The sequence below is a fragment of the Falco biarmicus genome, chromosome 1, assembly GCF_023638135.1.
Source record: "Falco biarmicus isolate bFalBia1 chromosome 1, bFalBia1.pri, whole genome shotgun sequence".
Taxonomy (NCBI): domain Eukaryota; kingdom Metazoa; phylum Chordata; class Aves; order Falconiformes; family Falconidae; genus Falco; species Falco biarmicus.
In genome coordinates this window covers 39098012-39122203 of record NC_079288.1, presented here as the reverse complement: position 1 = coordinate 39122203, position 24192 = coordinate 39098012, and the positions used below count along the sequence as shown (strand labels likewise).

Genomic DNA, 24192 nt, shown 5'->3' with positions numbered 1-24192 from the left:
CCCCCCGGGGCACGGACCCCCAGCGCCGCCCTGACCCGCTCCCCACGCGTGCCAGAGCCAAGCGAGGCGGCCTCCCACCCCCGCCCCGCACACGGCCGCGACCCCCCCGCCCTCCCACCCCCGCGGCACGAACACTCTCCACAGGAAGGGTCCCCCCTGCCCCAGCACCCCCGATGCCGACCCCTCCACGCAGCCCCCACCCGTGTGACGCACACACAGACGGACCCCCCCGCTCGCACGACGCCCCTTCTCCCCACACACACGCAGCCCCCAGGCGAGACGACCCCTCCCACCACCACAGGCGCAGCCCCCACGCGTGACAACCCCACACTCCCCGCAGGCACAGCCCCCCCCCGCCCCCCTCACGGGGCTCCCCTCACCTTCTCCAGCGGCGCCGGGCTCTGCACCGCCAGCGACCGCGCCAGCGACAGCACCGTGTTGAAATAAAACCCGCGCGCGGTGCCCGCGCTGCTCCCCCGCCCCACAGAAGGAGCCGCGCCCGCGGTGGTCGTAGTAGTGGTGGCCACCGCCGCCGCCGTCGCCGCCGTCGCAGCGGCCACCGCGGCCGCCGCCACAGCCGCGGCCGCCATGTTCTGAGGGAACGCGAAGCGCAGCCCGCCCGCCGGCCAGCTCGCGCCCCGCCCTCTCTCGCAAGACTTCCACCTCCCGCAGGATCACGGATCGCGAATCGCACCGCAAAGATGGCGGCGCTAGCCGTGGCTTCCCCGCCCTTCACCAGTGCCCCGCCCTGGCTGCCGCGCCGCCCGCCCTCAGGCCCCGCTGTACAAATGGGCGCGCTCAGCCCTACTACTTCCCTCCCCCCCGCCGCGGTGGTCTCTCCCAGCAACCGCCTATCTCTTAGCGGGGCGCCGGCACGCTTGCCCCGCCCCGGGCGGGGGTGGAGGGTGAGCGGTGGTTTCGCCCGGCGGCGGCCTGTGGGCGGAAGGAGCGGAGAGGGCCTTGGTCTGAGGTGGGGGCTTGACAGCTGGCGGCGGGGCAGGCGTGGGTCGTCCCCCGTGAGGCGAGAGGGTTGAGGGCGCCGTCTGCCTCAGGCGCTCGCCGCGGACGCTGCCTTCGCGCCCGGCTGTCGGCGGCGCCATGTCGGCCGTCCCGAGGAGCTACAACCCGTTCGCCGAGGAGGACGATGAGGAGGAGGAGGAGGTGGCGGCGCGGGGCAGCGGAGAGCGGCAGCGGTACCTGCAGCAGGAGGTGCTGCGCCGCTCCGCCGCCACCGCCGACAGCACCGCCCGCTCCCTCTCGCTCCTCTACGAGTCGGAGCGGATCGGCGTGGCCGCCTCCGAGGTGGGTCGCGGCGGCTCGGGGCCTGGGCCCGGGGCGGAGCCGCCTCCCTTCGCGCCGCTGCTGTGTCTGGGCCGCGGCGGCCACCCCTGCCCTGTGTCCGCCGCCCCCGCCAGGGACCGCCGGGGGGCTGCTTGCCCTTCCCCGCGGGTCTCCGGAACGGCTCCGCAGGGTCAGTCGGTGCCTCGGAGACACCGGATCTTTCTGCGCCGCCGCAGGCTGGCGGTTTCGGGGGAGGCGGTTGGATTTCTGAGGAAAAATCCCCCGTTAGCTCCTCTCTGTCTGTACGGGCCTGAGAGTAGGACTGGGCTGTGTTTTCAGCTGCTTTTAACAATTCTTATTAAGTCTTATTAATCGTATTTATGCCTATTTTTATCTGACCAAAACGCGTTCAGGGGCTCTCGACGAAGCGAAGAGCCTGCCCTGTTGTTGTTTGTTGCTGTGTTTCACCCCAATGAATCACTTCCTCCGTTCCTCCTGCCTGGCTAGCAGGGCTTGTGCTTAGAGAGGTCGCTCGTAAAGGTCTTGTCCCTTGTGTCACCTGCTAATGGCACGTTTCTTTGAACAGCAGTAATGTAGCTGCCGAAATCCACCCGGGAGCACCCGCAGGCCGCGGTAGGTGCTGGCGCTGAGGAGGGCTCTCCGCGACGCCAACACACACATGCGAGCGCGTGACTTGTCCAGGAAAGCACAAATGAGGAATCAAGAACTTAGGCTTAACATAGGGCTCGTGGAAAGACTTGAATCATATGCGTTTGCTGCTTTATTGAAGGGAAGGAAAGAATATTCAACTAGAATTTCCTGAAGTTTAGAGACAATATGGATGCAAGTTCCTTGTTCTGGATTAGTGTTAGCTGCAGGTAGCTTTCCTGCCAGAATTTGCCAAAATCTTTGGATTACTTTGGAATAGTGTTGGTGCTGCTGAATTGGAAAATAGCATAATTGTATATATCAACATTTCAAATCCTGTACTGCTAGTATCAGCTAAAATATTATACCTATGCTATGAAAATACTCTGTTTGTGTTTATTTCCTGTGGTTATCCTGTTTATAAATGACCAGGAACATCCCAGTAATGTGAAAATAGTATCCCTTTCCAGTGAAGGTGTCGTTCACAACTAGAAATAGTACCGCTTGCTTGTTTCCCAGCCTTAAACCCTTGCATTTTCACTGCATGTCCCATCTGGTGCCATGCTTGTTCCATCAAGAAGAGGTACAAACATCAGCCTGACAAAAGGCCAATACAGAAAATTCCTGGATGCTCTTTGTGGTAGGTGTCAGGAAACTGGCATTGCATAGTGATGATGGTTTTATAGCTGGCTAATGCTATGGCTGACTAGCAGCTCTTGATTGGAATGCTCTGGAGGAAGAGTGAGTGAGTGAAAAAGCTACGTGCCTTTAGAAATAATCTACACAGATGAAGGAACTCTGTTATTTTCCTTTAGTGTGTCTGTTACATGCTTGATATTTCAGTTTATCTTGGCTTTACTAGCTTCTCTTTTTCTGTCAATGTCTGTTAGGAGCTCGTACGTCAAGGAGAGGCACTGAAGCGCACGGAACAGATGGTAGATAAAATGGACCAGGACTTGAAGACTAGTCAAAGGCACATAAATAGCATTAAAAGTGTTTGGGGGGGCTTGGTAAATTACTTCAAAGCCAAACCTCCAGAGAGCAGACCAGAGCAGAATGGAACCCCTGAATATTATGCTAACAGTAGGTAAGTAAAATAAATATTGTACTTGAGATTTATCTCCCACAGCATCTCTAAAATGTCACCAGAAAACCAGAACTTAAAAGATCTGTTGACTCTGTTGAGTAGACTTTTGAGATGGTGTCTAGCTCCCTTTTTCCTTTAACTCTGAGAGAAATGTTTTTACTCTTATTTATAATTTTAGTGGTAATAATGACTTGTAATTGTGTTAATTTTGTAATTAACTTGTAATTGAAGTTAATTAGAACAACTACACAAAGTCACACAAGTAATTCTTCAGAGCCTTCTGAAGTATCATGCTTACTTCAGTCTTATCAGGAAGTCATGATTTGTAGCATTGACATGCTTCCAGTTAAACATTATGTGCATTTCTCTAGCTTTAATAGAAGCTGTAATTAAAAAAATCGTTGCTGTGGAGTTACTGTGTCTTACAGTACTTGTCTGTCTTGAGCTGAGAAATTTATGTCAAGCCTGGTAATGCTACATGGATTGATTCCCCCTTCCCTTCCCCCTCAATCTTCCACTAGAGGAAAGCAACAGGTTGCCTCCAAGATGGAAGATACAGTTTTTGTTTTGATCTCAAAGTTTCCATACCCTATTTTCAGCACTAAAGCAACCAGTTCTGCTCTCACTGAAAACAAATGCTAATAGTTTATTTTAAAGGAGCATTTAGGATTGGGCCTGACAAATTTGCTTTTGTTTAAATTTGATACCTGTTCTTGTTTAACAGAGTCGGAATGAGGCCTGTGGTCCATTGGAATGTTTTCTTTTTATTCTCTTTATTACTAGATTGAAAGAAGCAATGATGTCTAGTAAAGAACAAGAGTCAAAATACCAGGAAAGTCATCCAAATTTAAGGAAGCTAGATAATTCAGGTTTGTTAACTTTATACTGAATGTCTGTTATCCGTGTGGGGCAAACTTGCACAGTGGTGAAGGCAGACACCCTTCAGCCTGCCCAATTGTTGACCTGCGTTGCTGCCTATCATCTGGAGATTTGTATCCCTTCATGGCTTTGAATTCTAGGCAATTATCTTTCCTAAAACTCCTTATATCCATGCTGAGGATGTGAAATTTTTTACTTGGATGCAGATTTTATTTAGCCCTTCCAGGAGTGGGGGTGAGGGAAATTATGCTGCAGCTGCTAAAGACTGATATATCCAGTGCCTGTATTTGCACAGAGGAGACTATAGCCAAGAATTCACACAAGCTGCAGGCAGCCTTGTCCTATGTTTGCCAAAATGTCAACTTACAGGTTCAGAGGTTCTCCTTTTTAACTACCATTTGTCATAGTTTTCATATATGTTTTCCTTGTTATTTCAAACATGGATTATAACCCTTCATACTGAAGTCATTACTTGATTCACGCAAGGAAGTGTAGCTTTGGTCTTGTTCCTCTTTCTCACAATGAGTTAACTTGTGTGGTGATGTTAACATACAAAGTAACTGTTCCTTTTTGAAGAGGTTCAATTATTTAGCTTAGTAAGAGTGAGAAAGCAGCAGGGTATCTATAGTTGTAGTTGTGTAAGCGAAGGAGTGGGTTTTGGTAACATTAATCTCCATTCCACTCCATGGAATATTAAAAGTCTGTCCGATAGAGGGCAGAAATAACTCTCTGGTGGCTTGACCTGGGAGAACACTAACTGCTGCTGGTAGAAGTTACCAACTTACTTGCTTTGTTGGACGGGGTTTTTCCTTTTTTCTCTCAACTACATAGTAGAACTACAAAAGGCAGCCCAAAAGAGAATAATTGTAGCTTAATAACTGTTCATCTTGAGGGGTGCTGTATACCTTGGACTGGTTTTGATATATTGCCAACAGGTTATGTGATTACATGGCAGCTGTGGCCAGACTAATTTTTAATAGCCCTTCTAAAATGTTATAGCTTCTTCTTGCTAGCTTTTCTATTATAAAATATTATGTATCTACTCTTAACAGACAACAATTTCAGCAAAGCAGATTTAGTTTCTTCAGTGCAAGGGGATTCCTATCCGAAGAACCAACACCTGCGAGCTTACCACCAGAAAATTGATAGCAACTTGGGTGAGTGAGAAAATTGAAGCTGTTTGATGTAATTCAATTTTTGGCTCTTGAGCCAGAGAAAATTACTAAGTAAGATATTGTGAACAAACAGTTTTTCACTTAATTCACATGTGAAATTTGATAATAATAAAAATAAATTATTTGCTTGTATTCAGCATTCATGTGGCAAGAACCCGAAGTTGATTGAAGCATACAGTATTTGAATGGTAGAATGCTGTAAGGTGTCTGTGGATCAACTACTTGCAAATATTAATAACAAGTCAGGGTTAGACATTAATTTAATGTGAAACCAGCTAGAAACAAACTGGCTAGGATGCCTGGAATAGTATAAATCTACTGTGGACACTACTGGTATCAGTACTTCAACTCTTCAGCAACATGCTTGTGCTTTAGAAATAGTTAGGTTTTGAACTGTCTCTGAGCAGAGAGACCAAGGGGAAAAACCCACACCAAAACCATAAGGTCTGTTAGATCATATATTGACAAGAAAAACACTTACCAAGTATGAATACGTTAGCAAATCTGTCATTTGAATGACAAAATGGTGCTGAAGTATCCCATAACATTTGCGTTCAAGATACGAAAATGTCTCTTTAAATCATTGTATAAGTTGACTGGAATATTACTGAGACAAGCAGGCTTATTCACCTGTGGTGGTTTGACCCTGGCTGGATGCCAGGTGCCCACCAAAACCACTCATGACTTCCCTCCTCAACTGGGTGGGGAGAGAAAATATATCAAAAGGCTCGTGGGTAGGCATAAGGACAGGGAGATCACTCAGCAATTACTGTTATGAGCGAAAGAGACTCAACTTCTTTAATTTACTACCATTCAAATCAGAAAAAAACACCTTCCCCCCACTGCTTACTTCTTCCTGGGCTTAACTTAATTCCCAGTACCTCTATGTCTTTGCCCTGAGCAGAGCAGGGGAGCAGGGAATGGGCATTACAGTCAGTTCATAGCATGTTGTTTCTGCTGTTCCTTCTTCCTCACATTCCTCCCTTGTCCAGCATGAGCTTTTTCCCACGGGAGACAGTTCTCCATTAATTTCTCCAGCATGAGTCCTCCCCATGGGCTGCAGTTCTTCATGCACTGCTCCAGCATGCGTTCCGTCCATGGGGTACAGCCCTTCAGGAACAGACTGCTCCAGCATGGGTCCCCTGTGGGGTCACAAGCCTGACAGCAAACCTGTTGCAGCATGGACTCTTCGTAGGTCCACAAGTCCCACCAGCAAAACTGCTCCAGTGTAGGCTTCCCACAAGTCAGCGCCTCCTTCAGGATCCACCTGCTCTGGTGTGGGGTCCTCTGTGGGCTGCAGGTGGATCTCTGCTCCACTGTTAACCTGCAGGGGCACAGCCTGCCTCACCATGGGCTTCACCACAGGCTGCAGGGAATCTCTGCTCCAGCGCCCGGAGCACCTCCTGCCTTCTTCTGCACTGACCTTGGTGTCTGCAGAGTTGTGGTGCTCTCAAAGTCTCACTGCTCTCAGTGGTGCTGATTTTTTTTCCGTATTATACTATCCCAGAGGTGCTGCCACTGCACTGATTAGCTTGGCCTTGCCCAGTGGTGGGCTTGTTTTGGAGCTGGCTGGCATTGGCTGCATTGGACATGGGGGAAGCTCCTAGCATATTCTCACAGAAGCCACCTCTGTAGCCCCCCCCCCCCCCCCCCACTACCAAAACCTTGCCCCACAAACCCACTATACCATCTATTCTGAAAAGTCTTAAGCAGGTACTAGTAACATTAATAAGGAAATACTGCTTTGAATTGACATCCAGATTATATCAGCGTGGATACTTACTACCTCTTTTTCTAAAGCTTACTACTTATATTGAAAGATGCATTCAACTTACCTGACTGACAGTTGAATGCAGACATGAAATTGTACATCAGTTTGGACCCAAAGAATTTACAACTGTGCACAACTTTTGAAATAAACAAGTTATGCAGAAAATAGAAGAATCAAAAGGCACTAAATATTTAATTTGTGAAATTGCTGCATTTCTTTCATTACTTCCCAAAACCACTCAGCTGACTTTCTCTTCCTTTGTTCTGTAGCATATATACAAAGTGCCTCTTTGCTTACATGTGTCACTGTTTAGCTGACCTAGAAATCAGAAAGGAATAGATCAAAGTAGTCAAGCACCAGTTAGTAGACACACATTTGTTCTACTCCCAAGCTGTGCAAAACTTATTAGCCTCAGAAGCATTTATACCAATAAATTATATGATTAAATAGTTTCCTTGTAGCCAAATGAGAAAATCTGGAAATGGGATTTTTTCAATCTATGCTTGGTAAATAACTGCTTAAATCTTAGTGTATTGATGATACCTCGGCATGAAGTTTAAGGTAAAACAATTGAGGTAGTGAGCATACTGTGTATACAGAGCTGAGAAAAGATGTGCCAAATTTTCTAGGAATTTTTTTTTTAAAGTAAAAAGTACATTACAGAGTATGTCATTTTATAAAGATCTGATTTGGTTTTAAGCATTTGTCATTAACTTGTAATGGAAAAAAGGAGGAAGTGATTATTTCTGGTAGTAATGCTGTAGAAGTATTAAAACGTCAACACTTCCACTACTGGAGAACAACATTTAGATTTGAGCAGTTGTAATGAACATTTTCTAACTCAGGGTTTTGTAGAAGAGGGAATTCTGAGAGTGTCCATTTAAACAGTATGCTTTATGCTTCCTTATGGTCCCTCTCTTTATTGACAGATGAGATGTCTTCTGGATTGAGTCGTCTGAAAAACCTAGCTCTTGGTCTGCAGACAGAAATAGATGAGCAAGATGATATGCTGGATCGGCTAACAAAAAAAGTGGAGACACTGGACGTCAATATTAAAAGTACTGATAAAAAAGTCCGACAACTTTAAAGGCTTTTTAGAAATATTTTTGTCCAGCATCAATTCTTCTTGGATGTCTTATCTCAACTGATCGCCTAAAACAAAAAAATCTTGGACAGTGTCCATTTCTTTTTTTTCTGATATGTTATTGATTTTGTTGTCATTAAAATGGCATAATCTTAAGTGCAGCATAATACATTATACTTCTTCCTAATGAATATGGGAAAAGTGCATGTTGAGTGAAATCTCTCAGCGCTTGGTAAGTGGTTTTGTGCTGGATACCCTGCTCAGCTGTATAACTGTGCATGATGTGTGCGCAGGAATTTGCAATCTACAAAGCTCCAGTGTCCTTGGCCTGGTAGCTGCGATGAGAAAAGTAACTGCATTTTACCCCTGTTTTGGGGAGAGGGTAGGGGGAACAGAATGTGCTGCTTTGCCCAGAGCAAATGTTGCTGATTCTGTTTACCTACAGCTATTTTAAATTCTGAAAAAATGCTGATTTCCAGCTGTAAAAATAATTCGAAGTGACTGTTCTCTGGTGTTTCTGGGGCTTAAGGAACGCACTGTTCTGTGGAAGTTGTGAAATACTGGGGATGTCATGCAGTGATGATAATACCCTGTGCACATTCCCTTTCCTAAGATGACTTTTGCCAAATGTGGCTCCACAAAATGCAGGGTTTATGTTTGGGTCACTAAATTCTATCACCTTTATAGCATTTTCTGTAAAGATCTCTAAGGGTGTCTTACAGTCAGCAAGAAGTGCTGATTGACAGTGACCCCAAAAGTTTGGATAACAAAATCAGGACTTAAATATATGTGCTCTTAAAGATTCTTGTGTAGAAATTGCTACAGTCTTGCTTTTTTATTTCCTGCTCTTTCTCAGTTTATTCAGTTAGGTGATTATTTGAAAAAGAACTTCCATTTTAGAAACAGAGAGTTGGTCTGATGCTGCACAGATTGTAGGAGACTGTTCTTTAACGTTTATTTCAGATGCGATAGGGATTGAGTAGGTGCTGTGCTTTCCCAGGTAATGACTGTTTTGAAGAAACTTAGCAGGTGTGAAAAGTTCCTGCGAATAAAGAAAAGCTCAATAACATCTTTGAATCTTCCAGATAGAAGTTGGGCCTTCCAATTTGCTTTATTCTTTTGTAAGTATCACTGTAGAACAAAATGATAACAATTCTGCTCCTGCCTGAAGACATGACAGTGAGAACTTGCTGTCTGTCATGAAAACAAGTTATTTCAGTTTGGAGAGGCCAAGGGACCTGTGTCAGTATTGCAGCACTTGCTGTCACAAATGACAATGTGTGGCTAAGAAGAGAGAGTTGCTTTTTGAGCTGTATCTTGGTATTTTACCAATTAAAGGAAGACCTTGGTGTTTAGGGCTATCGAGCTTTTACCCCTCATGAACATCGTGTTCACACCCTCCCTTTTTCTTTTTTCAAGGATTTGTTGCCTTGAGCTGGCTTGCTGCGAAGTACATGCCATTGTTAAGGAGATAAAACTTGAGTCTTTCTTGGTTTACTGTGTCTCCTGAAAGTTCACTTGTAGAAAAATGAATCACTAAAAAAGCTATACTTCTTGGACATAATATTATGGAAAAAATATTATTCCTGGGATTACTAGCAGAGTAGAGTTGTGAATTAATTTGAGGTGAGCTTCTGTTTCCCCTTATGTTACTGATGTCATTGATTTCAGTCCCTAAAAAGAAATGTGGTTTCCAGGGACATAAAACTTCAAGAGATATTGAGTACCTTTAATTGTTTTTTAATTTTCACTTTGTGCCATTTACGTTCATTTGGAACTGTGAAAAAACTTATTAATAACAATGTATCATCTTAACTTTTTGGGTATATACCATAATTAATTCTCTGTTACTCTGTTAGAATATTTATGAATTATATAATTTGATGTCTCAACATGGTTGATGCATTTATTTAGTAAATGATACAATCATTAGTTTTCAAAACGTTAAGTATCTTAGTGAACGAAGATTGAGATTTTGATTAGACCTACTTTAGTTTCTTATTTCACTCTTCCCTTTTAATAAAAAGGGTGAAAAGACTTGCATTTTTTTCTTATCCCAATGCTGGTTAACAGAAACACACCTTAGAAAGGCTGTATAAATTCTCTCCAGACAGAGAATGAAAAAAAAATGGCATAGTAACACTCCTTTTACTGTGAGATCTGCCTTCACCTGAATGCAACTGTTTCACAACTAAATTTTTTGCGGAGTAAGAATTTAACTAGGGAGTACGCTGAGACTTTCTCAACTAGGGTATGGCTAATGGAGGAAAAATGTAGCTGTAGTTGTGTTACGTGTAATAAGAAATGTGGAGCTTGGATTCAAACAAAAATTTTTGTTGATTTAAGAGTGAAGTGTGTTGCCTTTCTAATGTAAACTATTCAATTTTTTAGTCTCAATTATTTCACAAAATGAACTGAAGTTTTTGGTCGACTGTTCGGTTGTATTAGCCTTATGAAATGTTTATTGCATCCTGGATCTCTTTGCCTTTTAAACACAGGCAGGAAAGGTGGATTAAAAAAAATAACCCCCTATTTCTGCTTTGTGAACCTCATGATCCAAGCAGACTAGAACACCTGCATCTCAGCCATGTGGAAGTCATGCAGAGGTCTAACTTCTCATCTCTTCTAAGAATCCCATTCATTGCCTCAGTAATGTATGTCTGTCTTTGCTTAGGCTTTCCTGCTCAATTTATTTTTTTTTTTGGTATTTTTTAATGGCCTTGTTTTAAAGGATTATTTCCCACATCTGATTTCTTTTGTGGGGAAAAAAAGATGGTGTATGGGAGTAAATTCATTCCTGTGACAAACTGAATTCCCATTCTTGCCTTTCATACGGGTGATTTATGTTGATGAAGAACTTAAGTGTAACTGACATGAAGAGACCACACTATTTTGTAATAGTGATGAATTTTTTTGCTCCTTAGAGTAACTTTCCTGCAGAAAGGGGAAATTTAAAGGAAACAAAAAATAAACCACCACATGATTTTTGCCGGTCCAGGAAATGTCATTTTGCATGTGTTATGAAGGACTTAGTTCAGTAGCTTTTCTTACTACTTCCTGAGAGAATTTTATTTCTTGGATACTGTTGAAAAACTTACTTTGTGTAGGGTATAGGACTTTCAGAAGAAATTTAATTTGCACTCAAGCGCTAACTTGGTAAGTTAAATGATATTGCCTAAATACTCATGTTGGTGTAGAAACTGGTGTCATTGCAGCAAAATACCTCTGTTAATTTTATTGTCTTGAGTAGAAGTTGAAGGTCAGAAGATGATAGAAAAAAATATTTTGTGTTCTTTGCACAAGGCATTTTCTTGTTTCTCAAAAAGTTTGCTAATACATTTTGAAGAGGTTTTAAACACTAGAAAGTAGCATACCCTGCGTACATAAGACTAAAAACAGCAAGGAAAAAAAACTAGTGTCTGACTACTAGATGCCTAGGTGTATTTGCTTTTTAAATTTCCTGAGCATTGAATTAAATATTGTAACAAGTGATGCGTAGCTGAATTTTAGTCTGTACTACAAAGATCTGTTGCTGTGCTGAACTCTGTTGGCCTACAGAAGTTGCTGGGGGCACTACATGGTGCCACGGGTTTTCTAATGTGTGAAACTCATCTGAAATATTTTGCTGCTTAGTAGTTTTTGTGAAGTGATATCATTTGTTAAATGGTAAAATAGAAAATACTTTCCAACCACTCTGCCTTCTGAACAAACAGATTTTTGTAGGCATTTTTACAAGCATAACATACAGAGGATATGTGTTAATTTTTACTTTGAAATATATGGGGCTTAATTTTCAAAATCACAGGTAGTGATTATTTGTGTCTATGGCTTTTTTAAATAGTACTTTAATTCTGTGCCACCCAAGTGTAACAATTTTATACTAGTCAAATTGAAATATCTATTTCTTTTATTTAAGTGCTAAACTGGATTGTAGTATGGTAATTTAAGAAATTGAATGAAATGAATGTTGAATGGTAAGATGGTGAATAAAGGTGCTTATAAATGGAGAGTTTTTACATTTATTTCCCTAAAATTCTTTGCTAACAGCTTCATTGACATTTCTTTCCCATAGTAAGATCTGTTAAAGTGCTGGACCTACTTTTAAGTTTGTGCCAGAATGCAAATAAGTTTGCAGCTGGTTTTTGTTTTCTGAGAATAAAAAGAGGGTATTACGTTTCTACTTGACTCTTGAGTAGATTCTTTTAGTTTCTGAAAGAGGAATGCAAATGGGCATTTATTTTTGCAAAACTTTTAACTTGTGATAATAAAATATTTGAGATGTTCCTTGAAAAGTAATCTTGCCATAGTGCTTGGTAGTATCAGGAGCATCATAAACTGGATGTAAGCATGAACAAGGCAGGCAGAACAGGAGTAAGGCAAAAAGAGCCCCATGTCATCTTGAAAACTTAAAGCCAACAGGTATGCAATATTCCTGCGTGGTCCCAAATTTGGTGATGGCAGAAAACTTCAGAATGTCCTCACCTTCAGTTAGAGTCTTATCTATATATGAAGGGAGGAACTTGGCTTCTGAAAATTTTTTTGTAGTAGAGTGTAGTTTTGTTTGATACTGTAAAGCAGAGATCCATAAGCGCTGTTACAAAAGCTCTGAAAAGGGAAAGTCAGTATGCTAGAGGGAGATTGACAGATTTTTTTTATTTTTTTTTTAATTCAGGTAACTTTTGGTGCCTTTGCTAAGGGTTCTTCAACAAATGGGAACTGAGCTCTTCCATCTCTGCACTTTGTTGCATATAGAAAAACAAAAAATATGTGAAGAGCACAGTGGAAGATAGTAGAGAACAGAGCAGTGCAGTGAGTTCTGGATTTCTGCTAGGAATGTTCTCTGCTTGCTCTGCCTGCACGGAGAATCAGTTTCTGAGTCCTAGAAGAGAGAGTATTTCACACAAATCTGTTTGCTTATGGCTGGTCAGGCATTTTAGCCCTCTTGTATTTTTTCAAGGACTTCCTTGCTTACAACACAGTCCCTGCCTTTCTGGGAAATGAGAGGGAAGGGGAGATAAAAAGATGCTCACGCAAGGATGTAAGACCAGGCAGAGCAGGTGCTGTTGGAACAGAGGGCCCCCCATGCTTCTGCCCACCTCATTCCCTTTTCCCTGCTTCGGAAAAGAGGTTTGGGTTTAAGAGACAGTTCTACAGTTTTCATTTCATTTTGGTAGGTGGTCAGTGGGTCGGTTTGCTTCAATAAATATATTACGTATTCCTGAAATGGGAAAATATGAAGAACTGCATTGGGGGCAAAATTGAAGGCTTGGTAGGGGACCAAAAGCAGCGAGGTGCCCCCAGAATAAACAGTCTGCCCAATCAGGAAGATCCCTGAATGCCAGGCAGGGTTTTCTAAATACAGAGACTTTGGAGCCCTGCCTCAGCTATAAAAAGTCTAGATGGATTGTGAGTTTGCTGTTGGCAAGGCAGAACCTTCTAGAAAATGGGCTTCCAGCTCTAGCTGTGGATATTTTGGGGAAAACAATGGACTTCCTTGGCATCTTCATTCTAGGTGATCCTTATTTTTCCTCCATATTAATTGTAGATCTTTTTGCCAAGGGTGAGCTCTGCCTGCAGATCAGCACTCTGAAAAGCCACTAGAATTTCTATTGCTTGGAAGAAGAAACCTTTGCCCAGCTCTAGTATGTGTCGCAGCCTTCCAGGTTCAGCTAGGGCAGCGACGGTATGGAGTGTGCCACCAAGGCCATGCTGTATATATTAACCCTTCAGTGTAGAAAGAAAAGGATACAGTTTGGAATGTGTATGTCAGGTGCTGACAGCCCTAGGGAGTGGGAGGCACTGCTCAAAAAGGTGTATAATTGAACAAAATTTTAAAAATAAATTTAAAAAAATTTAAAATGTTAGAGCTGGTGGGGGAAAAATATATAGTTTAATTATTTTCCTTTGTTTTCACTCAACAAAATTTCCTGCTGACATTATGCATTTTGTAAAATAGGTAAAGTCTAGGCTCTTTATTCCTGACTTTTAGTCTCTCCCTGCATTTAATCTAGTTATTAATCAAACAGTTTGCTTGTCTTGCTGCATGATTCCTGTGTCTCTCCCGATTTCTTCCTTGCTCTTTCATCCTTTAAATTCACCCACTCTCCATCCTGTGAGAAATAAATAGCTAATGGAAGAGCTTTTCTTCAATACACTCTGGTCAGTGTATTCATTTTGCTAGTCCCAATTGAGTTCAAGTCATGTAGGTGCTAAAATCTGACTTGCTTGCCCTAAGATTTGGGCCCCAGATTTCTGTTAGAATTTCTGTGTGACTCTAGTGTTTGCATCTGATGTTTGATGGCCAGATGGCTAGCGTGTATCATTGCCTTTTGAAGAAAAATTCCTGCAGGAGTTCCCTTGTGTGAAGCAACTGAAAAGGGTGGTGATGCAGCCTGCTCTTGGCTTCCAGTAAGATCCACAGTAATGTCAGTACTGAGTTACTGCATACCAACACTCATAGCATCGGGTCTTGATAGTCTTGACTTTATTGCCCTATTTTCACCAGTCACCTTGTGTCTGGATTGGCCAATCTGTTTACAGTTCTGCCCGCTGGTTGTCTTGGATGATGATGACAGGATGTTCCTTGGCTCTTTGCGTGAAGTCTAGGCAGAGAGGCAGCCAAGAAATGCAGCAGTACAATATAAATAACAAGGTTACAAAATTGTAGTCTAAGAAAGCAAAGGTTAAAACCTAGTTGCATCCACCTGCCCACAGAAAAAGATTTGCAAGGGAATTACACAGGCCTGTATTTTTTCCTCCTGGAATAATGCATGCAGGATGACTGGGACTGAATGTCCAAGGACTTGTTACTTGTCATTGGACTTTTGTGGAAAGCCAAGAATTCTTAAATGGCAGGAATTTCATGGAGACTGAGACAATTCCATATTCAAAAGTTCTGCAGCCTTCTGCTCTGAAAATACTTGGGCTGCTAACAACACTGCAGAGACCTGTGAGTCATTTTATCTGCTTCATCGTACGCTGTTGTGCTATGGGCTGTTGACATTTCTGGCATTTATTTTTATTCCCAAAGCTGCACACAGTAATGCAGTATAGATGGAGCTAGCAGCGTTTGTGGGTGCTACTCCTCAGCCCCTGCCTCTGGGATTCTCCCCACCTCAGTCACCACGTGGGCTCAGAATGGCAACATGAGCGCGGTCAGTGGCAGTGCTGCAGCAGCCTCCTTTGCTCTGGCCAGCCTGTCAGCTCCCACCCCTCCTCCACATGCTCCATGTTCCATTGTGACTGAGCTAGACAGAAAATATTATTTAAAATATACTGTATCATGATACAGAGAGAATTGTTTCCTAGATGACGCAGCTGCAATAATTCAGGGAAGGGTTAAATTTTGCTGGTACATGTTTAGCAAGATCTAACGAGCTAAACTGAACTGCAACATTAAGCAAAGTGCAGGTGAGAAAACTGGCTTGTCAGCATCCTGTTACCAATGCAGCAATCCTATTAAGTTGCAGAACAACTCTAGCATGCTACAAACTGGCATTTGCAGCAGAGCAACAGTAGTCTTGCTCTCCAAAGCCATAAAAATGGCCTTCTAGATAGAGAAGTGCTTTAACAAGTCTGCTTTCTCCCTCTCCTAATGAGGTGGCAGAGTCTTCTCAGCTGAGCAAAAATATGGTGAATCTTTGTGCTGAATTACAGCAGAAAATATTAAACAGAGGTTCCTCTGCTTTTTATGCACACACTTCCTCTTAAAGCTCACTTGTATCAATCAGGAGAATATTGTCCCATACAAGTACTGTTTTCAGAAGTCCATATAAGTTGTAGTTTAGCTCCTCTATCTGATATTTCATCACTACTGACTTTGAAAAGTTTTTATTTTCCTTAGCCATATCCCTGGGCAATATCACATGCCATCCAAACGACGCATTCATTACTGAAATTTGTGTGATTTAATAATTTCCTGGCACAATGATTCCAAAACATGTGGGAGCAAAAATGGAAAAGGATTTTTCCATTTCCAGATGTTTGTTTTATTGCCTGAATCCTTGCTCTTGACCCTTTTGACTGGTGCTTTGTTGAGCTGCATTTCAACTGCTTGTCCAGCCTAGCGTCTGAGAAAACGGGTCAGGCTGTCACCCTTGCAGCTGAAGGTGGTGGGAAGGAGACATCCTTAGGAATCTGATGTACCTGACTGCTCTAGCATTTCTAGTTCTGCAGCTGTTTTCCTTTCCACAATCTCCATAAGCTAGACAGATGCTTTTTTTTTCAATTGCCTGCTTTACTACTTAGTGTTTGAAATGCAATACTGAGGTCTCATTCCCTGCTCACACTAACTCGCTCTGTGCTGGCTGTGCAGTGGCAGCCTGCCAGGAGCCCGAGGGCTTCACCTGTGCCCAGGTGAGGTAAGATGCAGCACACAACCAAAGCAGTTCTTCACTGTGGCATACAGCAGCACACTGCCAGTTTTGACGTATCGCTGGTCACCAGCAGCTAGTGGCAATGACAGAGCAGTGGAGTCTGGGTGCATGAGACAGCAGGAAGCTAGAGCCTTAATTCAAGAATGCATGTACTTAAGGAAACAGGCATGGATTTATGTCGAGTATCACATTAAAAGCATTAAACTTCCTTGTATCTTTGCAGTTAGGCATGTGCAGCTGTATTGCTGAGTCAGCCTGGATGTGTTAATGATCTGTGTGAACCTCCAAGGAACACCTCTGCTTCCCCAGATGACCCAAGTGCCAGGGTTATGAAGCCAATTGCTGTAAGAACAATTTTCATTTGGTATTTGAATGAATCATTAATTCTGACTTCCTCTTCTTTGGAATAGTGATAAATAATGGAATTGGATAACATTTGAAGAGACATTTGTTAAGCCTCTACAACCTTGTTACATACCTGCCCAAAAATACTAAAAATGAGCAGTCTTAAGAAGAGAACTTCTGATGACTGTCTCGGATGCTCTGTTGTTTAATTGTTCAGTCATCTGTAGGCCAAGCAGTATAACATAATGTAGTTTTATTTTGACTCTCATCAACTGCTCTGCTGTTTTAGTACCTCTGTAGTATAGTGACTGGAAGATTGCCAAGTAAAGGAAAGTGTGTGTGAACAGCCGGGAGGGATAATATGTAAATCTGGTGGAAAGAGGCAATTAAAGGCAGTGCTGAGATATAATGGAATATAGACAATATTGAGCCTCATCAGAAAAATCAACATAAACAGCAGCTACTGTACAATGTCTCTGAAGTGAACTTTGTTGCTTTAAATTAACTGCATTCTACAGAGAACAGATGGATTATGAAATCTGTGAGCAGACTACCAGAAAAACAGTTTGATCTTCAGGAACACGTCCGTGTTGATGTTCAGCATATCCTCCTGGCACAAGGGGACAAAAGGCGGCTTCTCCCTGCTGTTGTATTTACATAATATAGAGAGGAGCTGGAAAGCTGGATTACATGCAAGCCAAATATAGCTGAAAATAATACTGCATGTCGTATGTAACTATGAATGGAGATGAATAGGGAGGAAGTGATATCTGAGATGAGCACTATAATAAATGCTGCCTTGCTTCATAACCCAGCAGCTGAGGAGGTAACACACCAGTGAAACAAATCGGGAAGCCCTGACTAACTAGGGGGACCATGCCAATAGCTTCCCAGAGTCTTGGTAACACCAGCAAATCCAGCTGCATCATTTTTTTGAGAAGCGGATGGACTGGGAAGGGACAAACCATTCTGAAATGTTTAATTTTATATTACAAACAAAGATGGATTCAGGCTGTGGTTTAATCCTATGGCCTATATTTGACCGTCCTTGTTTTGGAATAATTAATTAAAACCTCCACTGAGTTTCCTGTATTCTACCAGACACGTATACAGCCGTTTGTTCACTCACTTTGTGAAGGAGTATGATCAGTCACAGCCTAGACATAGCAAATCAAGCTCCTGTTTGCAGACACAAACTTGGCAATATGCATTAACTGAGCATAGTTCTTGCATCAGGCAACACACCATGTGCTCTCAGTCACATTCTGAGCTAGAAGAGAAACATGCAGATATTTAAAGATCTTTGGGAGGGCCCATGAAAGTGCTCATTTCTTAACACTAAACTTTCTTTGATTTCTTTAGTTTTGCTCTTCCAGCATAAACAAAGAACGAAAAGAAGAGCTGCTTATTATTCTTAACACCTACATTTCAGTCTTCATGAAATGGAAATGGATAGAAACACACAAAGATGACTCGCTCCTGATGTACTCTGGCTACAGAACCTTACTTGATCCAGGATTTTGAACATGTTCACACTAGACTTTGGTTGAGTTGGAGCAAATGACTTGTGGAGAGCTAGGAAGGAAGAGGGAAAATTCTGACACGGGGACTGGAAATCATTCCTTTGCTTCCTGGATATAGTATTGCATGGTGCAGAAAGAGGGAGGCAACTAAAAGCTACTGCATAACTGGACCTCCACGCATTCTTTTTGAAATGAATACTTTATTAGATCACATTTTCCCATGATGAGGACAAAAAAGCTGCAAAGAAATGCAACCACAAAATACTAAATAAATGGTTTTAACTAGCACTTTGCATGCTTCCCTTTACATTTTTTGTGTTTGCCGAAGATACTTTACACAGCTAGAGCAGCACAGTTTGCCAAAAATTGATGTCACTTTTCTATGTCACAGAGCACCTCTCAAGCCTTCAGAAAATCAGGAAGTACAAAATACTCCTTAAATTCAGGAAGATTGGTATTTCTAAAAAGATTAACTAGACTCTAAAAAGATAGGATTGTAAATTCCCTCCAGTGCTTATTAAGGCTGCCTCTGGACAAAAGGTTTTCTCCCTTTATTTAACATCCCTCATACAATTAGTATCAGTTACACTGAAAGCACTGGCATAAGGGGGCACAGCTGTCTTAATCTTGCATCATCTACATTCATTCTAGTGACAGGGTAGGAGACGTGCTTATACATTGCTTCTGCTAGCACTAGTAGGAATTTTTTTAAAAAGTAACTTAAGACATTTCATTATGAGGACTTTGAGCATGTAAGTCTGTGCTTACCTACATTTTATTCTAGCTTAGCCATCTTGCTTGTTATTTTCTCAAAAATCTAAAAGGTAGCAAACGTAGGCTATTGAACCTCTCTGGGAAACATCTTTGTGTTGTGTTTGTGTCTTGAAAATTCCAGTCAAGACTGAAATTCCATAAAAGCCAGTCTGTTACATTTAGGTTATCTATGTCATTAAGAACCATGCAATACAGAGAACTTCATTAAAACCTGCTCCACAAACAATTCAAGACAGAGAAAACCAAGAGCGAGTAAGAAAATCAGGGTGACTCTTATCTTCAGCTTCCTGAAATCCTATAAACTGACAGAAAAAAACCAGGGCCTTTGTGTTACATAAAATAGCATTACATGGTCTAATAAAAACCTCTTTTTGAAGGGGAGAACATAGTTCAGGAAATAATGGTGTTTTCAGGAGGCGATTTATGAACCTATTTTTAAAGTTGTATGAACCTATTTTTAAAGTTGATGCAGACAAAGGTACAGATTCATACAAAAGCAGGAATTTGGGCATAAAGAAAGAGAACAAAAATATTTCATGAACAATAAAACTAAATTCAAGAAGGTGAAGACCTTGGTCACAGACTTTTTTTCGTCATTTGGGTTGACTGCTTCACAGATTTGCTGGTAAGGGCTGAACTCCCACTTCAGCCATTCTTTCTAAATAAAAGTCTCTCTGCACTCTCTGACTGCCTATTTTCATGAAACTTGCAGAAATCTTGAATATTTGAGCTTATTCCTCTCCATCACATATGACTGAATTTGGCCAATGATCTCAAAACTTACTATGGTGGGGAAAAGGAAACACGCAAACACAGGAAAAGCGTAAGTCATAAAAGACATGTTTCCTTCTGGGGACAGGGGGAATTCATAGCTTATGAATTTAAAGAGTGCTTCTTTCCAGGATCAAGAGAAGGGAAAATATTTTGTAAAGAACCTACAAAAAATGAAAAGTCTGTTTACCATCTGCATGGTTTACTACTATACTCTAAAATGTAATGGGGTTTCTGCTTTTCTTGGCTTCATTCTGTTTCCTGGATAATAGAATAATGTTAAGAAAATGAACACTGAGGTTTCCCTGTCAAGGGTCTATTTCAAAGGAAATAGCTAAAAGGCCCTAACAGTCAGTATTTCCCAAATCACACTGGTAATCTGCAATTAGAAAACATTGGCTCATTCAGTCTTGCTGTAGGACAGAAGTAAAAACAAGAAGACCACTTCAGGTCCTTTCCAGCCTTTCATTTTCATATCCCATTTATGCACACTTACTGGTTATGCTCCTAAATGGCATTTAACCACTCAGACCATTTAGGCTAAGATTTCACTTGGTCTGTTTATAAGTGTAGCTTGATTTCTGTCATCCCAGAACTAGTGAAATTAGCAATAGCTACAGCTTGATTTGTATTAGCTACCTCTTTCCTTTCCATTAGTTATATTTTCAAAGAACACGTTCACCCTCTATCCACTTGACAGATGAGCTGCCAGAGAAAACACTCTAGAGGAATTCAGCTTCTAAAAAGGTTGACGTAGCAAGCAGCCCTGACCCATCTGTCATGATTTTGAAGACAGACGTTGACTCCCATGCCCTTTATTCGGCTTTGCGTCACCAACCAGTAGACCTCTGTTTTTACAAGGCTGGGCTGGAGGAGTTGCAATTCCAGCTAATATACTGCCTCAAAAGTAATTCAGCATCGGTGCTGCAAACCCTGGAGAACACAAGTGTCCAGAGAAGAAGCAAACAACTATATGAATGCACAGAGAGCATGAATGTCAGCACACTGCACAAACAGAAATGGCTCCTTAAACAGAAATGCTTCTGGGAGGAAAGACAGGCATATTGTTAGCAAGTTACAAGTAAATTATGTATCATCATGGCATTCTCTGCGGAGAATTTAGTCTAAAGACCTCCAGCTTGCACTACTACTGCCTCTAGACACTTCTGTTCATTTTGACATTAAATGACATCAGAATCTATCATCTCCAGACAAGCTTTCCATGCACAGGGAATACAGTATGGGGCTTCACATACCAAACTAAATTCATAAAGCGACCTTTATGGTGAACATGTTGGGAGTTAAATCCAGCATAACAGGGGATTTCCTTTAAACACTAAGCGTGTACAACATTCTCCTGCCAGCAAATGAACTAGAGGGAATTTAAACATTAAACAGTTACATATGAAACAACTCGTCAACAGAATCTTTACATTTCAAATAATTTCTTCAAAAACATTACAGTTTTTACCAGTTTGCTCTAAGAAGCTTGTGCAATGACTTACAAAAACCACAGAAGAAACTCACCCAGAGCCTCAGAGCGTTGTGTACGACCCAAAGTTATGCGTTCAATAAGAAGAACAGATGGGAAAAGGAGAATTGAATTCCAGGGGAAAAGAACATTATTTGAATAGAATTTTGCACTAAGATGGAGAATGACTGGGACATGTACAAGGAGTCAGTTCTGGATGGGATACAAAGAGAAGAGACAGTTCTTGACTCAGCAGCAAGGAGCCTGTTGGAAGGAAAGAGAAGCAACAAACGGGAGGAAAAGGAAGGGCTCCACTGTCTCCAGGAGACAAGCTGGAAAGAAGTCCAAGGAGTGAGGGTGTGGTTTGAAAAACAAGGAGTACAATTTCAAACTGGATCCTGAAGCAAACAGGGCAGTCAGTGAGGGCCTTGAGATGCAGAAAATGTCAGTTTTCTCTGTGAGAGGCCAAATCAGAACTTTTGGAGATGTTGTGATGCTCCATTTTTGCTGCACCACAACATTTTCCTGCTGTGACTACTGATACAGTGTTCCTAAGGTTTGTGTTTATCTATTAGGCAAAACATTGACACTCGGACAGCACCAGACAGCATAAAGCTGGTAACAGATGCAGATTAAACATTCTGCATTCAGTGCTGTGCCACACACATCAGCTCTCCAGCAGTTTGTAGTCATCAGTCCCAAGGACGTGCAAGTCGAACCCACAGACTCCCTGGCACTTGTAGTTTATGTATTCACACTCAGGCAGGTCTCCTGCTGTCAGCAAGTGGACACTTTCTCACATAGGCCAGAATATGTGCTAGTGCCTTTTTTTTTTTTTTTTTTTAATCAAAACAGTAAAGTGGCCAAACATTTGCAAATTGAATATTTTTGTAGGTAAATTGATTTGGACTGATGTTGTAGAGCAAGACTCCGAGAGCAACACTTAGGAGAAATGCACATTGCTTTTCCAGTGAGACTTCCTTGGCTGATTCTGTGTGAAGACGACTAGTAACACATACAATACATATAACATTTTCCCATGTAAATAGCAGACCCTCCAAGGCAAAAAATGCAGCTCTTCTCAGAGCTGTTCTCAAACACTGAAAAAGAGCATCAGGCTGCCATCCATAGGAGGAGCCAGAAAACCAAACATCTGGAGGAGAGCAACCTCTGAAAAAAAAAAGAGAAACATTTACCAGGAGCTTTTCCATTTGCGTTCTTAAAGGATTGCTAGGGATTACACCCTTCTCAGCTGCTAAGTGCTGTGCCTCTGCCTTTTATACAGGAATAAGAGAGTAGCTAGTCAGAGGGGTACTAGCACAGCGAACAGTTAGAGACTTGAGACCCTTTACGTTTCCTGTTAATAAGACTATAGACTGCAGGAAAATACCTTAAATAAGACAGGTAGTGCCTTTCCATTGAGAGATCCCAAACTAAATCTAGAAAACAAGGTTAAAAGACTCAGTTAAAACATCCACACACATAGCTGACTGTACAGAGAGATCAGTTTCTTTAGCCATGGAAGCCCAGCTACTTGCAAACTGAAGAAAAGATAGGGAAATACTTTTTCCATTTTTCTGATTTGCATCAAAATTTCAAACCCTATCAGCTAGCTCTGCAGAGCTGATCACACTTATGAGGAATCTAACCCTTGTGATCACCAAAGCCAGCTGTTAAGAAGAACAGATATTTAAACAAAACAGCATAAGGAGATACAAATGAGAAAGACATCAGCAGACATAAGTGTGGCAAAGCGCTTTTACATAAAGTGAGATGCTTTTTTTTTTTACTACGGAAATTATGAGATGTTGTAATTAGCATTTGGCCAGCTGGGAGTGGGCATGAAGCATTATATTATTAAAACTGGACTGAAGAAATGTAACAGACCTTTAGTTTTAATTATACATTAAAAGAGTTTTGATTTCCTTAGCCAGTGATCTTTCTAGTTGATGTCAACAGTTTAGTGCCAGACTACTAAGAATGATTGCACACAGTACACTGATTTTTGTGCATTTGTAATTCTTGCAAATAAAACCATGTATCACAGACTAACCTGTTGTTTCTTTCCTTCATCACAATTTCCTTTCAAATATAAATGATATTAATATATATCCTGTAACTACATACATAAGAAGTCCTACTTCACTTGTGAAATAAGCGATGAAAGTCTGTGGCTCATTTTTTTTGAGCAGAGCTAGTTGACTATAAATTAGAAAGCAAAGCAAAAGCTAGCAATTAGAGCTCTAGATAGAAATAATTAGTATCCATAATATGATTGTGTGGGAGGGCAGTTGACAGAGGCAAACACAGAACAAGTTCATTATACCAAAATGAGCTGGTGACAGATCATGTCCTGATGTCCCACTAATGGTCTCATCTCTGCAGTACTGTTCACTTGCCCTTGTTTAGAAACTAATACAGCTAACGCACCATAAACAAACTGCTGCTAACAAACCTACAGAGTAGATGCTACTTAAACCTTTTGAGACCATGTAAAGAAAAGTTGTCTCCACCTCAGCTCCATTTTTGCTTGCTTCTGAGAAAGCAGACCTTGGTGCCTAACCCCAATCACGAGTCCTCCAGGTAGAGCTAGATTCCAGATTTACTGAGGGATGGAGTTTTAGCAGCATCTTCTGCCACCTGTTCAATGGGCTGTTCAGGGTTTCCTCAGTCCAGACACAGACCTCCAGATCTCCCATACATGGCAAAGGGGTCCCCATTGGCTGCAGCCTGCAGTTGTGAGTGCCAGTAGGAATCAAAGTGTCTTGGCAGAGCTCTGCCTATGATTCCTTTGGAAACCTAACCCAGTTTTGGTAATTCCCAGCTCCATGTATTAAAAATGAATGAGGTTAAGTAAAAATAATGAGGTTTTAAATTGTAATATATTTGGAATTGTTTTAATCTGCCTTCTGGTTTTGAGTCTTCAGGGGGCCCTTGTTCAGCTTTTCTTTGCAACCCACAGCATGAGAAACTCATTTATAAAAAATTAGATCAGAAATTCTCCTGTA

General features: G+C 41.9%; 2 protein-coding genes across 3 annotated transcripts in view; one reads left to right on the top strand and one right to left on the bottom strand.

Annotated features, from left to right (window-relative positions):
* PI4KA (phosphatidylinositol 4-kinase alpha) overlaps positions 1–629 on the bottom strand; it is a 63201-nt gene extending 62572 nt beyond the window's left edge. For both annotated transcript variants that reach the window (XM_056357130.1, XM_056357138.1), the window contains exon 1: positions 381–629. In XM_056357130.1, the coding sequence (XP_056213105.1) occupies positions 381–590 (210 nt within the window). In that variant the 5' untranslated portion in view covers positions 591–629. The remainder of the gene's footprint in view (positions 1–380) is intronic.
* A 251-nt stretch (positions 630–880) lies between these two features.
* Positions 881–11932, top strand: SNAP29 (synaptosome associated protein 29). The gene is made up of 5 exons (XM_056357163.1): positions 881–1302; positions 2820–3016; positions 3800–3885; positions 4948–5052; positions 7771–11932. The coding sequence occupies exons 1-5, from the start codon at positions 1099–1101 to the stop codon at positions 7926–7928; spliced, it is 750 nt and encodes a 249-aa protein (XP_056213138.1). The 5' UTR covers positions 881–1098; the 3' UTR covers positions 7929–11932.
* Positions 11933–24192: the final 12260 nt, after the last annotated feature.

Bases quoted from the DNA above. Each gene is read 5' to 3' on its own strand.
- SNAP29 (XM_056357163.1), top strand. From the start codon at position 1,099: ATGTCGGCCGTCCCGAGGAGCTACAACCCGTTCGCCGAGGAGGACGAT. The intron at 1,303-2,819 runs GTGGGTCGCGGC...AATGTCTGTTAG, and splicing joins TCGGCGTGGCCGCCTCCGAG to GAGCTCGTACGTCAAGGAGA. The intron at 3,017-3,799 runs GTAAGTAAAATA...CTTTATTACTAG, and splicing joins GAATATTATGCTAACAGTAG to ATTGAAAGAAGCAATGATGT.